Source organism: Eleutherodactylus coqui, chromosome 1, assembly GCF_035609145.1.
Source record: "Eleutherodactylus coqui strain aEleCoq1 chromosome 1, aEleCoq1.hap1, whole genome shotgun sequence".
NCBI classification, from domain to species: Eukaryota; Metazoa; Chordata; class Amphibia; order Anura; family Eleutherodactylidae; genus Eleutherodactylus; species Eleutherodactylus coqui.
The window spans coordinates 445,320,782-445,337,502 of record NC_089837.1 but is presented as its reverse complement, the minus strand read 5'-3'; the positions used below and the strand labels follow the sequence as shown (position 1 = coordinate 445,337,502).

Here is a 16,721-nt window from a genome sequence, read left to right as displayed (position 1 = left end):
GGGTAGACTCCTCAAAGTTTCCAAGGACCTGGCAGATGTCTGCCAACCAGGCCCACTCTTCTGTAAAGAATTGAGGAGGCTGACTCCCACTGCGCCGCCCATGTTGGAGTTGGTATTCCAGTATAGCTCTACGCTGCTCATAGAGCCTGGCCAACATGTGAGCGTAGAGTTCCACCGTGTGGGCACGTCGCACAGCAGTCGGTGCACTGGCAGATTAAACCAATGTTGCAGGGTGCGCAGGGTGGCAGCATCCGTGTGGGACTTGCGGAAATGTGCGCAGAGCCGGCGCACCTTTCCGAGCAGGTCTGACAAGCATGGGTAGCTTTTCAGAAAGCGCTGAACCACCAAATTAAAGATGTGGGCCAGGCATGGCACGTGCGTGAGGCTGCCGAGCTGCAGAGCCGCCACCAGTTTACGGCCGTTGTCACACATGACCATGCCCGGTTGGAGGCTCAGCGGCGCAAGCCAGCGGTCGGTCTGCTCTGTCAGACCCTGCAGCAGTTCGTGGGCCGTGTGCCTCTTCTCTCCTAAGCTGAGTAGTTTCAGCACAGCCTGCTGACGCTTGCCCACCGCTGTGCTGCCACGCCGCGTGACACCGACTGCTGGCGACGTGCTGCTGCTGACACATCTTGATTGCGAGACAGAGGTTGTGTAGGAGGAGGAGGGTGGTTTAGTGGAGGAAGCATACACCGCCACAGATACCACCACCGAGCTGGGGCCCGCAATTCTGGGGGTGGGTAGGACGTGAGCGGTCCCAGGCTCTGACTCTGTCCCAGCCTCCACTAAATTCACCCAATGTGCCGTCAGGGAGATATAGTGGCCCTGCCCGCCTGTGCTTGTCCACGTGTCCGTTGTTAAGTGGATCTTGGCAGTAACCGCGTTGGTGAGGGCGCGTACAATGTTGCGGGAGACGTGGTCATGCAGGGCTGGGACGGCACATCGGGAAAAGTAGCGGCGACTGGGAACCGAGTAGCGCGGGGCCGCCGCCGCCACCATCATGCTTTTGAAAGCCTCCGTTTCCACAAGCCTATACGGCAGCATCTCCAGGCTGATCAATTTGGCTATGTGCACGTTTAACGCTTGAGCGTGCGGGTGCGTGGCGGCGTACTTGTGCTTGCGCTCCAACACTTGCGCTAGCGACGGCTGGACGGTGCGCTGAGAGACATTGGTGGATGGGGCCAAGGACAGCGGAGGTGAGGGTGTGGGTGCAGGCCAGGAGACGGTAGTGCCTGTGTCCTGAGAGGGGGGTTGCATCTCAGTGGCAGGTTGGGGCACAGGGGGAGAGGCAGGGGTGCAAACCGGAGGCGGTGAACGGCCTTCGTCCCACCTTGTGGGGTGCTTGGCCATCATATGTCAGCGCATGCTGGTGGTGGTGAGGCTGGTGGTGGTGGCTCCCCGGTTGATCTTGGTGCGACAAAGGTTGCACACCACTGTTCGTCGGTCGTCTGCACTCTCAGTGAAAAACTGCCAGACCTTTGAGCACCTCGGCCTCTACAGGGTGGCATGGCGCGAGGGGGGCGCTTTGGGAAACAGTTGGTGGATTATTCGGTCTGGCCCTGCCTCTACCCCTGGCCACCGCACTGCCTCTTCCAACCTGCCCTGCTGCTGCACTTGCCTCCCCCTCTGAAGACCTGTTCTCAGTAGGCTTAGCAAACCAGGTGGGGTCAGTCACCTCATCGTTCTGCTGCTCTTCCTCCGAATCCTCTGTGCGCTCCTCCCTCGGACTCACTCCAATTACGACTACCTGAGTGATAGACAACTGTGTCTCATCATCATCGTCCTCCTCACCCACTGAAAGCTCTTGAGACAGTTGCCGGAAGTCCCCAGCATCATCCCCCGGACCCCGGGAACTTTCCAAAGGTTGGGCATCGGTCACGACAAACTCCTCCGGTGGCAGAGGAACCATTGCTGCCCATTCTGGGCAGGGGCCCGAGAACAGTTCCTGGGAGTCTACCTGCTCCTCAGAATGTGTCATTGTAATGGAGTGAGGAGGCTGGGAGGAAGGAGGAGCAGCAGCCAGAGGATTCAGAGTTGCAGCAGTGGACGGCGTAGAAGTCTGGGTGGTCGATAGATTGCTGGATGCACTTTCTGCCATCCACGACAGGACCAGCTCACACTGCTCATTTTCTAATAAAGGTCTACCGCGTGGACCTGTTAATTGTGAGATGAATGTGGGGACGCCAGAAACGTGCCTCTCTCCTAATCCCGCAGCAGTCGGCTGCGATACACCTGGATCAGGAGCTCGGCCTGTGCCCACACCCTGACTTGGGCCTCCGCGTCCTCGCCCGCGTCCAGCATGGTGTATTACCAGTAGTGCAGAAACAGAACGCTGTAATTAAATGTGCCGCTTATTGGCCTGTGGTTGGAGGCTGACTTCGCTTACGGAACGCACAGCAGAGCCAGGAAAGAATTTTGCGCAAACCTGCTGTAACACTTAGCTGGCTGCGTATTAATTAGGACTACTACCCCCAGCAGAGACGCAGTACACTGAGGACGGTCACAGGCAGCCCAAATAGATTTTTTTTCCCCCAAATTTTTTGGAAAAAGCCCACTGCCTATATAGACAGTATACGTCTTTCACCTTTTTCACTGTCCCTGCCTCACCACTACTGGCCCTATACTATGTAAAATTACTGCAGACTGAGGACGCAATGCTCTGCACGGCCGATATACAAAAAAAAAAAAAAGTGCAACACTGCTAAAAGCAGCCTCAACAGTACTGCACACGGTCAGATGTGGCCCTAAGAAGGACCGTTGGGGTTCTTGAAGCCTAAAACCACTCCTAACACTCTCCCTATAGTAGCTCCAGCACCAGCAGCACTTTCCCTGATCTCTGTCAGAATGCATCTGTGGCGAGCCGCAGGAGGGGCTGATTTATATACTCGGGTGACACCTGATCTCGCCAGCCACTCACTGCAGGGGGGTGGTATAGGGCTTGAACGTCGCAGGGGGAAGTTGTAATGCCTTCCCTGTCTTTCTATTGGCCAGAAAAGCGCCCTAACGTCTCAGAGATGAAAGTGAAAGTAACTCGAACACGCTAATACTCGAACGAGTATCAAGCTCGGACGAGTACGTTCGCTCATCTCTAGTCACTAGTATTAATACTCATCCAAAGTACTAATTGATGACATCAGCTAATTTAGTGTAAATAAATCTTGCATCTCCCCCCTGTACTGTAAGTGACACTGAGAATGTAGAGTTATACATCAAATAGTGTAAAGTATGTAAGGGTGGTTTCACATTGGCGCTCACGGTTTTGCTTTCCTGCTCCATTCCGGGCACAGGAAAAGGGGAATCCCCACGACTGAACAGCTCCATCTCAAGTCAGAACTGAACAGTGTTGAATGGACCCCATTGCGTACAATGAGGTCCGTTCAGTTTCTGCTCAGCTGCCTGGCTTTTAGATGGAAGAAAAAGTGTTGTATGCAGCACTTTTTCTTCTCGGATTTTAAGCCAGATCTGCAACGGAACCTCTGAACTTACATTCAAATGAAGATGTGAAACCACCCTAAGGCCTCCCTCACACAGGCGTTTGCAGAAACGCAGCATTTTTCAATGCGCCGTTTACTGCGGCGTCAGCAGTGCTGGCATGCGTTATGCCAGCATTTAGGCTGCGTTTTCAGCACAGTTGAAAATGCAGCCAAGAAAGCTGAAAAAAGGCAATACTCACCTAGCAGGTGCCGCCGAGTCCCTGCCGCTGATCTCTGGTGCTGCTCCAGGCTTCCCCTGGTTCTTGGTGCTGGCTTCAGACAATCAGACCCGACGAGCTTGGCTGAGCCAGTCAATGAGTGGCTGTGATTGGTGCATCGAGCCAGGGCCAAGAACCAATCACAGCAATCTCTTGCTGGAGGTGGGATTCTCAAACCTTGCTACCAGCAATAGATGATCTGTCAGTGCAGGGAAAGCCTGGAGCAGCACCAGAGATCAGCGGCAGGGACCCTGATGGCACCTGCTAGGTGAGTATTGCTTTTTTTTCCATCTAGTGTAGCTAGGGGTAGATCTTATATTTTAAGAGTCCCCCCCCCCCCCCCTCCTCCTGAAAATCGTTGTGCAGAAACTGCTGTCCAATCATTTCAATGGGTGACGCAGGGCTGAAAACGGTCAAAGAAAGACCATGCATGGCTGTCAAAGCACAGCGTTTTGATGCTTGTGTGAGCAGCCCCATTGAAATGAATGGGAGTATTGTACAGCGTCTAGCGCAGCGCTGAAAAGGCAGCACTAAACGCTGTACAAAAACGTCTGTGTGAGGGAAGCCTTAAAGTAGACTGTTCCTCATGGTATATTGGACGGCACTTGCGATCTGAGTGACTTCCAAGAGACCTGGTCATCGGTGATAGACTAGCTGGGACCAGGATTTCATACACTGCAATGTGAGGTTTTCTCATATAACAGTGTGGAGAGTATATTAAGAATGCTGGAATTGAGGAAAAACATGCAGTGAAAGGGGATCCCGTGAATACAAACAATGAAAGGGATCAGAGGAGGATTCAAGAATTGTTCTGATAAACAGGCAATGCACTGTCATGTAAACTGCAGCCAAATCCAGAACTGGCGCTCCAACTAATATGACCGAACACACAACTCATTGTTCCTTAGCACGGGTGAGCTATAACAGCAGACAAGTTCCAGTGTCATTGATGTATAAGAAAAGCAGCAAGACAAGACTCCAGTTGGCAAAAGAGCAACAAAATTGAACCATTGAGCAGCGGAAAAACATTGCCTGGTCAGATAAATCCTGATTTCCCTTGCACCGTGCTGATGGGAGGTCAGAATTTGGGACAAGCAACATGAATCGATGAACCCTTCCTATCAGATGTACAGAACACGTCAGTACCTCCATCTAATTTGCAGCAACTACAAGAAGCTTCCTGTCTATATGGGCCAATATTCCTGCAGAATGATTTCAACACCTAATAGGATCTATGCCATGAAGAAGTCCAATGCACTACTGGATGTCTTTAATAAAGTGGTCATTCACTCTACATTCATATGTTATGGATTCTCTTTGGAATGTACGAGAATTCGTTCAGCAGTACATGTGAATAGGGTTTATGACACAGAAAATATATGTGCGTAATAACGATCCAAGCCACTGATTTCATGCATATTCTCTACTAAACAGCCATGGATCAGCTTCCTTGAATTTCAATGAAGTTAATCCTCTTCCACAACTGCATGAAAATTCTGAATTTAAGCTGTGAACTTTCTACACCGATTTCCTGGCTGATTTACTTCCGCAAGTCCTTACCGTGTGAACATGCGTATAGAGTGAAACGCTTTACTTCATTTATATTTATTTATAATAATCAGATACAGCAATGATACAAATTACCATATTACTGAAGTTAATCATATAGAAAGCTTGTGGGAATGACAGATAATGTAATGATTGCATCCGTTCATTAACAAAAATGGGAATTACACCAATTAAGCACCGTTGACTATACTTCCGATACGCTTGCATAGTACAATGTAACTCCAGAAACTGGTTCACACAATGCTGTTTTGCTTGTTTTTCTTTTAGGCAAATCTGAGACCCAATTCCGGATTTGGCAAAAAACGTATCAAAGCTTATATCCTGTGTCAACAAGGTCTATATATTAGTTAAGATGGTTTCTTATCTGTGCTCAGGGTTCCGCTTTTCTGCTCCGTTCAGGGAGCCGGAAAGGGAAATTCCCACACCCGAATGGCTCCATCTCTGGACAGGAGCAAACAGCACTGGACAGACTCCATTGACTATAATGGGATCTATGGTGGGCTTATTAGTCAGTAATTATGATTTGTTTTCTTTTTTAGTTCGGACACCAGTGCCATTGGGCATGATTTGTAGCAGTTGAGATATTGAATAACACACAGAGCCAGATATTTTGCTCAACTTGTTGTAAACACGGTGTTTTTATTAAATAAAACAGAAAGATGAGGTAATTCTCTTCAACACACACAGTGAATAATAAATGATACACCATTTGCAACAATGAAGACACTTGTGTCTGACCCATTCAAATCAGGGAACTCATTTCTTTTCTCCATCCCTCTTCATATTCACATCTCTTTTTCTCCCTCTCTTCATCTTAGCTCTCTCTCTTATCTCTATTCTACTCACTGTCGCAGCTGACTCTCCTTCTCTGTTACTCACTGTTTCTCTGATTTCTCGCTTTCTTCTCCTGTCTCTCTCTTTTTATCCTTCTTCTCTCTTCTTTTCCTGCTTCTTTCTTTCCTTCTCCTTCTTCTGCCTGGCTTTTCACTGGCTTCTCTCACTCTAGCTTTGCCTGTTCTATCTGCGGCTCTCTGCCACTTCTTCCTCCTGGGACCGTTGTCCGGATATTTATCACCTCTGTCACCTAACCAGTCTGTCTGCAGCTTATCCCAACCTATTTGGTTGCTAGGCTACCTGCATCATCTGAGTCTCTAGGCATTCTTTCTAACATGTGTAGCTGAATAACAACGACCTAACTGGTTGCTAGGTTAGTTATATTGCTTGTGTAAAATGACTCAGATTAAACCCCTGCCAGTTATTATATTACTGGTCCCCACAGCTAAACAGCGCTATGTAGTGCCCTTTTTCAGGCGACTACAGGGTCCATCCACTTTCCACTCAGCTGCCAGGCTTTTGGACAGTAGAAAAAGTTCTGCATGAAGTGCTCTTTCTTCCAGTTCTATGCTGAAACCAAAGTCTGGATAGTTTTTGTACGTGCGAGAAAGATAGGACAAGTCCTATCTTTTCTTACACGTAGGATATAGCCTGAGAATCTCACTAGTGAAAATGAAACAATTGAAATCAGTGGTTTTGTTTCATCTCGTTTTGCCAATTTTGTGAAAATCACGGCTGCAAAATGGGACAAAATCAGAGTTATCTGAAGAAGCCCTAAAGCTGCCTGCAATTCTGTATCAAAATCCTTATATATGCTCATGAGAGGATGATGTGATTGTGCATTTTACTGTACATTTTTGCACTGCTGGTCCCATTGTTAGTAATTAAAATCACTATATCACACAGTCACACATGCAAGTTTGTGCAGATGGGATGTGCACTTGCGCACCCCGATAGACTCCTATTGAGCCTTGTGTACTCAAATCCACATAAAGATAGAGAATGTCACTTATTGTTTTGCCAGATGGAAATGCGGGCGCAAAAACGCTCAATGTGAAGGAACCGATGGAAATCGATGGGTTCTACTGTCTGCATTTTGTGTGAAAAGCCCTTAGGCCGGCTTCACACAGGCGTATGAGTGTCTGCGCGCATGAGTTTTTGAAGAACGAACGAGGCTTTTTTGCACATGCATTGGCGTATTTTACTTTTGCATGTGTAAAAAAACAACAGGGACTATGTTAAGCAAATTGATTGTATAGAACATGAAGCTATTACCTTAATATCATAGTTCAGTAAAATCATATATATATATATTGTACTATGTTATTTTTGTTATGTTTGGAAAAACTTTTCAATTATAAAAAATATAGTTAAAAAAGCTATGATGCCAGGCTGCACTTGCACAGTACTTGCAACTGGAAAATATGGCAGGTGCAGCCCGGTCGTTAGTGGTAAAACGTGTGCGCTGCCGTAGGTGGGCATGTTCCGTGTACGGGCACGTACGTTAATTATGTCAATTGCTTTTATAGCTCCGTCAAGTCCAAGATTAAATTGCATCATTAATCACCTTGTTTGTTTACAACTGCATCACCCAGGATCAATAGTGAAGTCTCCAAAAGTTTTTTTGTCGTTTTAATTAACATTTCTTTGCTGGCTGAAGATCAGATCTGTAGAGGACACAATGAGAGACTTGTTACCAGAGCATTCTAATTCGGATTTTTACAGGAGAAATCAGCTGCACTTTCACACACAGTTCCAGCTCGATTTAGCATGCATAGATAGGACAGAGCCCTCCACTGTCTGTTCTGCATAGCGGAAGTCCTGAACTCTTTTTTTAAGGGGAGTAGTGCTTAGCAACCCTAATTCCTGATTTTCTGGTCTGTAGCATTTTAACCCTTTCCAATCCACTGCCTGACAACTAAAGACATTCTGATTAAAGGCTGTACAGCTCCAATGTCGGAAGACGTCCGGCAGGGTATTCTTACTGTAGATTAAAAGGCCGCTCTGTTGTCGGGGGCCTCTCCAGCATGTCACATACCACAGTACTAGCTCTAGTCAGCAGATGGCGCCATTGTATAATGACAGGAGGAGAAAGCCTCCTAGGAAACCCTGAAACCAAAATTGGATTGCAAAGGGTTAAATGTCTTGATTCCAGCCTCTGGGAAGAGCTTACACATTTATAACACTACAAAAAAAAACTGAATAAAAATTAATATGTGAAACTTAGCCCGAAGTTGTCTCCCTCTTACAAGCCTTCTCCAGGCGATGTGTACAACCGGTGCAGATGTATTGTTGACCGGCAGTCAAAGGACCGACTACTGAAAGAATAAAAAGTACCTACTGTGCATCACATCTCATGGAAGTGACTAGAAACTCTTGATTTCCATCTATGGTTCACAATTTGTAGTAGATAGACCCGTAGATTTTTTCCCCGAAATGTCAAGAAGGAGATGCTCCATGATAAGCACACCACTTCATCAAATGAAAAGCTGACAAGATAACAACTCATATACTGACTGATCTGCACATGGCTATCAGTTTCAAGAACTAAAGTTTCATTAAAAGTTATGGCCCTCATGTAGTTATTTCTTTGTGGGTGTTTTAGAAGAAATGCTGAATATATACACAATATATGTTTGTTTGTTTTTAAATTTGGGTTATACAGTTATAAAATGAAAAAAGGAGCAAACACGCAAAGACAATGCATCTTTAGAAGTGCTGCATTACATAATTACTTGAACTAAGGTCTGCTGCATTCTTATGTCTTATATTCGTTAATGACGCTAAGATTTACATATCACTCTGTAGACGGGTGATTAGAAATAATTTTATGTTTTCGCATTTACTGTATAAAATATTTCATTGGCAGAATAGACTTATTATTCCATTTATTAAGATATCCACTGACAGCTGAAGGATCTGATGATTTATTTTCCAATATAAAATGCAGTAAGTAGAAGGTTTTTCTGGAAATGTTCCCACAATGTAAGAAACTCTGCAAATATTTACATAGTGCCCTGGCACAAGGGCTTTCATTAGAGGACAAGATATTATCCCTTCAGGTAATGATAGTTAATTAAACCAGATTCCTAGAGAAAGTTTAATTACTGCACTTCTAACCTCTCAACCACAATTACTCTTTTACTATGAGTCTGGTTTAATTAACATGCAGGAAAAGCAATACTATAATTGCAACTGTAGAAGTTCTTTAATATGGCTCAATCGGAGCTGTGCAATCAGCTGTGCAAGACTGTCACTTACTGATTTAGAATGTATGTCAGACAAATGATGGTTCATGTGATTGTCTGTCCCCAGAGGGAAATTGAAACATAAACTAAAGCAGGTTTATAAATATATATATATACTAGTTTATATACCTGGCGTTGCCCGGGTATCCTTTGAGGTCCTTGCTTTTTCCCACTATTCTTGAATTCTGGACTCTTGCTGTTGTGGGTCCTTGCAGTCCATAATGTAGTGGCTCTTTCCAGCAAAATTTGAAGTTGGGACTCACATTGTTCTGTCGTTTCTGATGTCACTGATGTCCTGGCTCTACTTTTTAAGTTCAGGCCTCACATTGTTTCAGGGTCACTGCAGCCGTGATGTCCTGGCTCTTTCTTGCTCATTCTAAGCCCTCATTCACACAGGCTTGGTTTTAACACAGTATAGGCACGCAAAAAATGGCTGCAATACTGCACTAAAAATTGCGTGAACAGGCAATTTTTTACACGCAAAGGACTCCAACTTTATGCACATGAAAATCTCACATTCAGTGGAGCAGCATATTGCTTAAAAAACGCAGTTGCTCCAGGAGGAGAGAGAGATAAAGCTCCGCAGGGCTTCGGGAGTTTCCCATAGCAGGGAGAGAGAGAGCGGGGTGATGGGGGATTAACCCATAGCCTTGCTCTCTCTCTCTGTTCCTGCTCTTTCCCTGCTATAGGGATCTCCAAGGGATATCCCCATAGCGCAGAGAGAGGGAGAAGGGCAAGAGAGAGGGGGGGGGGAGGACTAGAGGGCTTCCCCCAGGGATTCACCCATACCAAGTTGAGAGGGGGCAGAGCTAGAGAGAGAGGGCATGGCTAGAGGGCTTCTCACAGGGTTTCCCTCATAACAAGCTGAGAGGGATGGGGCTAGTATACAGGAAGCCCTTTTACCCTGCCCTCCTCTCTTTCTGAGACAGCTGTGGCAGGGAATTCTTTACTCCCCACGGGGATAAAGAAATCCTCTGCCACAGCTGTGACAGCTTTGGCAGGGGGTTCTTTACTCCCCGCGGGCAGTCCCCTTGTCCCCTTCAATGACAAAGGGACTCCCCGCTGGGGAATATTGAAACACACCACGGACCTATGGTGCACGCATGTCCTATGTTTTGCAGGTATATGCGTTTGCACGTCTGTAAAACACAGACATGTGAACACACTATAGGGAGCCAATGGTTCTACTAGATACGTAGTTTTGTGCGCAGCTATGTATGCACATGCTCGTCTGAAAGCACCCTTACACACAGCAACTAATCATCATACCTCAAGGTGCTCTAGTAAAATGAAAGCTGTGCAATTTTATACACAAGCTGTATGGGAAGGAAGAAACTATGGAGCAATTTCCAAATGACCAAGTCACTTTGACACTTTTTTAACCCAACCCATGGCTCTATGCCATTCATATACAGAAATTTGTGCATTTAAATTCCATTCCCAAGTTTCCATATGTGATGATTTTGTAAGGTATATGCAAATAAGTCACTGAAAAAATTTAAGATGCCGTGATGTGTTTGAGTGGGTAGAAAGTACAATATAAAGGCAGACATTGGAATAAAACAGACACAATCATCTATTGATTGGAGAGAATGGCAAGTTCTTAAATATTTGTATTAAACATAGAGTATTAAATGATCATGGACACTGTTGTGGCGGTTCTGGGATTGCTGCCATGCTGCAGGTTTTGCAGGTGGTTCTCCATCTTCTGGCCCTGGTGGGTGAGGTATTAGGTGAGACATGCTTAGCTGCACCTGTTGGTAATTGTCAGGGCTATTTAGTCTGGCTGATCCTGGACTAAATTGCCATTGAGGTCTCAGTCAGAGTCTGGCCCTGGATCAGTCTTTTGCGTGCTGCATCTCTAAGCTAAGTTTGCGTTTCTTTTCTATAATGTTTCTTTTACTATTCCCCTGTGCCCCCATAGAGTTAACTAAGTGCCTGAGGTACAACATCAGGTACGTCCTTGTCAGGGTGAATTGCCTGCATTCCTAAGGTTATTTAGATAGGGAAAGAGTTCCCATGTTTTAGTTTATTATTGTTTTGACACAGTTTGTGTATTTTTGTGCTAGATCTGCGGGTTAAAGATGCAGCACAACCTGGGTTGATGTGACAGACACACTTAAACTACTAAAAACTTTGGATACAAATCCTATATAAAATGAAAATGGTTTAACAGATATTAATACAATTTTAAACACAATCTGTGGAGGAATGAGGAAACCTGTTTGGGCATGTCATCAAGATGGCGGCCATCTTGGTCATTCCACATGGGATTATACTATAAATCACATTATCTGTACAGTTGAAAAGTCACTGTTTTAACACGAGAATCGGTAAAATTACACGAATATGAAGCACATTGTTTTTCTGGTGATAGTCTGTACTTGGTTTGCATTGAAAATATTTCAATAAAGACTAATTTATGAGTAAATATTCATCTCTCTCTATGGTTACAGATTCCTTTTCTGATTCTGTGTGCAAAATGGGATACTTTCCATGTGGAAATCTCACGATATGCCTTCCTCGAGCATTCCACTGTGATGGTGTAAAGGACTGTGAAAATGGGGCGGATGAAGACTACTGTGGTGAGATCTTGTGTTAATGGTCTAAGTTTTTCTTTAAATGATATTTATATAAGATGTGAATAGTCTGTGTTAGTAAACATGATGATATGTCCAGAGGCAATGGCAGATTATAATAAGCACAGTAGGGGCAACCTCCCTGTACTCAAGGTTCCAGGGGTTCCCATGTCCGTCCAATCTACCCTCTTTACTCCTTAGTGACAAAGCCTGTTTGCACATTAGTGACAAAGTCAAATTTTGGAAATCTGACATGTGTCACTTTAACATAAGATAACTACGCATGGTAGCCCAGAGCTAGGGAGAGTCTAAATTTCCCAGGTCGTTAGCCCTCCTGTGCACATGCCCGATGTTTTCGTCTGGCGCGCATGTGCAGAAGGTGATGTAAGGTCCTGGAAGGACCAGAGCATCACGAGATATCGCAGAGAATGGAGGTGATTACTTTTAGCTCCCCTCATGGATCAGATCCATGAGGGGAGCTGAATTTTAGCTCTCTTTAGCTTTTTTAATACTTTTATGCAATTGCCGTTATCCAGTGAATAGCAGCAATGACAGCTCCAGGTTGTCGACTACCTACGGCAGCCGACATCATGAAGCTGTCATGTCCACAGGCCTGAACAGCTCTGTCTTTGGACAGAACTGAATAGCATCAGACAGACCCCACTCACTATAATGGGGTCCATTCGCTTTCCGCTCAGCTACCCGGCTTTTGGACAGAGATAAAAGCACTGCATGCAGCACTTTTACTTCCAGTATTTTGAGGTGGATCTGGGACAGAACCTCCGACCAGAGGATCCAGCACAGATGTGAAACTGGCCTTACACCAGCATGGCTGATATCAATTTATACAGGTGAGATATATATATATACACTACCGTTCAAAAGTTTGGGGTCACCCAAACAATTTTGTGTTTTCCATGAAAAGTCACACTTATTCACCACCATGCGTTGTGAAATGAATAGAAAATAGAGTCAAGACATTGACAAGGTTAGAAATAATGATTTGTATTTGAAATAACATTGTTTTTACATCAAACTTTGCTTTCGTCAAAGAATCCTCCTTTTGCAGCAATTACAGCATTGCACACCTTTGACATTCTAGCTGTTAATTTGTTGAGGTAAGCTTGAGAAATTGCACCCCACGCTTCTAGAAGCATCTCCCACAAGTTGGATTGGTTGGATGGGCACTTCTGGCATACCATACGGTCAAGCTGCTCCCACAACAGCTCAATGGGGTTCAGATCTGGTGACTGCGCTGGCCACTCCATTACCGATAGAATACCAGCTGCCTGCTTCTGCTGTAAATAGTTCTTGCACAATTTGGAGGTGTGTTTGGTGTCATTGTCCTGTTGTAGGATGAAATTGGTTCCAATCAAGCGCTGTCCACTGGGTATGGCATGGCGTTGCAAAATGGAGTGATAGCCTTCCTTATTCAGAATCCCTTTTACCCTGTACAAATCTCCCACCTTACCAGCACCAAAGCAACCCCAGACCATCACATTACCTCCACCATGCTTAACAGATGGCGTCAGGCATTCTTCCAGCATCTTTTCATTTGTTCTGCGTCTCACAAACGTTCTTCTTTGTGATCCAAACACCTCAAACTTGGATTCATCCGTCCACAACACTTTTTTCCAGTCTTCCTCTGTCCAATGTCTGTGTTCTTTTGCCCATCTTAATCTTTTTCTTTTATTGGCCAGTCTCAGATATGGCTTTTTCTTTGCCACTCTGCCCTGAAGCCCAAAATCCCGCAGCCGCCTCTTCACTGTAGATGTTGACACTGGTGTTTTGCGGGTACTATTTAATGAAGATGCCAGTTGGGTACCTGTGAGGCGTCTGTTTCTCAAACTAGAGACTCTAATGTGCTTATCTTCTTGCTTAGTTGTGCAACGCGGCCTCCCACTTCTTTTTCTACTCTGGTTAGAGCCTGTTTGTGCTGTCCTCTGAAGGGAGTAGTACACACCGTTGTAGGAAATCTTCAATTTCTTAGCAATTTCTCGCATGGAATAGCCTTCATTTCTAAGAACAAGAATAGACTGTCGAGTTTCAGATGAAGGTTCTCTTTTTCTGGCCATTTTGAGCGTTTAATTGACCCCACAAATGTGATGCTCCAGAAACTCAATCTGCTCACAGGAAGGTCAGTTTTGTAGCTTCTGTAACGAGCTAGACTGTTTTCAGATGTGTGAACATGATTGCACAAGGGTTTTCTAATCATCAATTAGCCTTCTGAGCCAATGAGCAAACACATTGTACCATTAGAACACTGGAGTGATAGTTGCTGGAAATGGGCCTCTATACACCTTTGTAGATATTGCACAAAAAACCAGACATTTGCAGCTAGAATAGTCATTTACCACATTAGCAATGTATAGAGTGCATTTGTTTAAAGTTAGGACTAGTTTAAAGTTATCTTCATTGAAAAGTACAGTGCTTTTCCTTCAAAAATAAGGACATTTCAATGTGACCCCAAACTTTTGAACGGTAGTGTATATATATATATATATACTTCTCTCTGTATATAGGGATATAGCAATACTGGTATAACCTGAGTATCTCCTGTATATAATTGCACACTTTACACACAATTAAAAAATGCATCAAAACCCTGCATGCGGTTTAAAAAAACGCATTTGTTGTTTAAATCCACACTCATTTTTTTATAGTGAATGCAAAAAATTAGTTTTTTTTAATTGTGGTTCAAAAGTGAAACAAAAAACATGAACACAGCCCAATGCCAGGCTCACTCTGCCATAAGCGTAGAATGTATGGGTACAGGTATATGCATTATGACAGATGAAGTCGACATTTCTCTAAACAGTAAACACGCAGCAAAGATGTGCTTTTGAAGTTTCTGTTAAAGGGGTTGTATGGTTACCCGACAACCCGGCTTAAACAGGTTTGCCTGCTTTAAAATAATAATCTGAGATATATCTATCCCTCTGCGGCCGCCAGGATCCAGCGCTGCAACCCCACTGTGGTCCTGATGATTGTTGTGACTGATGATCTCACAGGAAATCATGTGACCTCTGCAGCCAATGAAGTGCTTTCCCTCACTAAAGAGTATGGCTGTCCAACTTCAAGTTCAGACAAGATGATGCATGACATAATTAACATAACTTCTACAAGTATTGCTTTTCTATTTTGTGGCCCAAATTTTCTATGGGGAACCCAGGAGACCTTTCATATGCAAATCAACACATGCTAAGTGATTAAATAATTAATTACAGTTCGACTCTCACCATTAAAATAATATCATATAAACATGAATTTATCATAAACCCACAGATTATCCTACTTATCTTAAAGGATGGAATAGCTTTAATCTAAAGTCTATGAAGAAGTCTATCATCTTCAGAAAATCATAGAGATGGATTTCAGTCTGTTCAGACAGAAAGCAACAACTTTGTTCAAATAAAAGGAAATGTTTCACCCATGTTTTTTACTAATTAAAACCAAATAGTGTTAAAAAATATATATATATATATATATATATATATATATATATATATATATATATATATATGTATATATATATATATATTTATTTTTTTAACTTGTTTTATTGATGAATAACATATTCCACTAATACAGACAGGTGCAGTTACAATGTTTCAGGTATCAGATGAGTATAAGGTAGAACAGTGTCAAAATAGTACTCACAAACATCGGTGAAGATTCTTAACTTCTTGTCTGAAGTCTTATGGCTGTATTGCTGTCCAGTAGAAAGCAGAGCTGGCTTGAACAGACATCAGGTTTGGGAAAACAAACAGTTTCTCAGCATCCGGATGATTTATGGGCTGCTGCACACAGGATCGCTTTAAGGTATGCATAACATGCCTCTAGTTACAGCAGGACAGAGGAGAAGAAAGAAGCTGGGTCTTCACATTGCTATCTGCTTTCTGTGTCCATCTGGGCTCCTCTCTCTCCCCTCTGACTGACCTCTTCACTGTCTTACTCCATACTGCCTACTGCCCTTCACTTCTGTCTTCTAACACTGTTATTAATTTCTAAGTGCACAATACAAAATGAGCCAGAACCCTTACCTTTTTCCTCACTCAAGGGGCCTGTCACAGCTTAGCTCCAACTAACTGATTTACGGCGGTGCCTAAACAGCCTTAACACTTTAGTTTCCTGACTCCCTCTTCTTATTAAGTCCAGCATAACTACTCTTTATTAAATGAATTGGTAATTAGAACAGTTGCTCTTAACTTGCAGGTAAAGTACTTCTATTATGTAGTGCCAGTCCAGGTCACTACATGTGCATTACACAACCAGTTCTTGCCAGAAATTCCTGCAGCTCTTTTAATGTTGCTGTAGGGCTCTTGGCAGCCTCGTGGACCAATTTTCTTCTTGTCTTTTCATCAATTATGAAGGACATCTAGCTCTTGGCAATGTCGCTGTTGTGCAAAATTAAATCCACTTCTTGATGACGGTCTTCACTGTGTTCCCTGGTATATATAATGCTTGGAAATTTTGTGGTACCCTTCTCCTGACTGCTACCTTCTAACAATCAAATCCCTTTGATGTGTTGTAAGCTCTTTATGGACCATGGATTTTACTGAAAAATGCAGCTAAAAAACTGTGAGGGAACTCCTACTAGAAAAGCTGAACTTCATATGGAGTAAATCAGAATCACTGCAAATTATGACTACTATATAACATGAGCTTTAATGTGATTGGCTAATTGTGAACACAACCACATCTCCAAAGAGGGTGCTCACGCTTATGCAACCACATTATTTTTAGTTGTTTTTTTTTTTAAGGTTGAAGGTGGAAATGAATCTAAAATGATTCCCCATTTGT

General features: G+C 44.0%; 1 protein-coding gene across 1 annotated transcript in view; it reads left to right on the top strand.

Annotated features, from left to right (window-relative positions):
• Window positions 1–16,721, top strand: part of RXFP2 (relaxin family peptide receptor 2) — a 334,755-nt gene that overhangs the window by 149,839 nt on the left and 168,195 nt on the right. Inside the window, exon 2 of the mRNA XM_066583026.1 lies at window positions 11,796–11,924. Within this exon, the coding sequence (XP_066439123.1) occupies window positions 11,796–11,924 (129 nt within the window). The remainder of the gene's footprint in view (window positions 1–11,795; window positions 11,925–16,721) is intronic.